This window comes from Leptonychotes weddellii, chromosome 11, assembly GCF_054177405.1.
Source record: "Leptonychotes weddellii isolate Sample4059 chromosome 11, ASM5417740v2, whole genome shotgun sequence".
In the NCBI taxonomy this organism is placed as follows: Eukaryota; Metazoa; Chordata; class Mammalia; order Carnivora; family Phocidae; genus Leptonychotes; species Leptonychotes weddellii.
The window spans coordinates 10,214,157-10,215,453 of NC_138379.1; the positions used below are offsets into that span (position 1 = coordinate 10,214,157).

The 1,297-nt window shown below is 41.1% G+C and overlaps 1 protein-coding gene across 1 annotated transcript in view; it reads right to left on the reverse strand.

The window, feature by feature from the left end:
* The window catches only part of LOC102731924 (olfactory receptor 5AN6-like), a 3,897-nt gene extending 3,100 nt beyond the window's left edge, over positions 1 to 797 (reverse strand). Inside the window, 1 exon segment of the mRNA XM_081798918.1 lies at positions 737 to 797. Within this exon segment, the coding sequence (XP_081655044.1) occupies positions 737 to 797 (61 nt within the window).
* Positions 798 to 1,297: the final 500 nt, after the last annotated feature.

A 1,297-nucleotide genomic window follows, 5' to 3' on the forward strand; every position in this document is an offset into this window, starting at 1 on the left:
GAGCAAAATAAGTCAATCAGAGAAAGATATGTATCATATGACCTCACAGATATGAGGAATTCTTAATCTCAGGAAACAAACTGAGGGTTGCTGGAGTGGTGGTGGGTGGGAGGGATGGGGTCGCTGGGTGATAGACACTGGGGAGGGTATGTGCTATGGTGAGCGCTGTGAATTGTGCAAGACTGTTGAATCACAGATATGTACCTCTGAAACAAATAATGCAATATATGTTAAGAAAAAAAAAAGAAGATAGCAGGAGGGGAAGAATGAAGGGGGGGAAATTGGAGGGGGAGACGAACCATGAGAGACGATGGACTCTGAAAAACAAACTGAGGGTTCTAGAGGGTAGGTGGGTTTGAGGATGGGTTAGCCTGGTTATGGGTATTAAAGAGTGCATGTTCTGCATGGAGCACTGGGTGTTATACTCCAATAATGAATCATGGAACACTACATCCAAAATTAATGATGTAATGTATGGTGATTAACATAACAAAATAAAAAAAAAAGAAATATATTCTTTTTGTAGGTTAACAGTTACTTTTCCAAGCAAGTACCCTATCTGCTCTGATCCCTGCCTTGGAAACCCTGAAATTCTTCATGACCCACTGATTAAGGAATAATTGGGTCCACAAGAGGCCTCTAGGGCACTCACAGTATGGTCCTCACTTATTCTAATTAGTCATTAAACAAGATAGACTTAATCATACTCCCACAGGACTTCCAGGATGGTGGGTACGTAAGCCAAACACCTTCTCTTGCTTGGATCTGGTATACAGCATCACTGTCAAGATGGCCATAGCCCAAAGTCTGATCTCAGCCACCAGAGGATCAAACGGACAATTTGGGTTCAGTTGAAGAAAATGTTTTCTAAGAATCAGAATTATCTGCAGACAGTAGATAGGGAGCCACCCTGCCCTGGAGGCATCTAAGCAGAGGTTGGATTATATTGGATTGTGAGACTATATTGGAGGTGGCACAAGCTTTGGCTGGGAGAGCAGGTCCACTCCAATTATGGGATTCTATAATTCTATGATTCTAAATTGGGCATCAGTAAACTACAGACCATAGCCAAAATCCAGCCCCACCCCAACCCATTTTTGTAAATAAAGATTTATTGGAACACAGCATGCCCATTAATTTACATATCATCTACTTTTGAATTACAAGGGCAGAATTGAATAGTTACCACAGAGATCATTTCGTTTCAAAGCCTAAATTTTTTTACTCACTGGCCATCTACAGGAAAAATTTGTCAACCCCATTCTAAAAGCCTCCTAGGATGAATTCTTTGATAAAG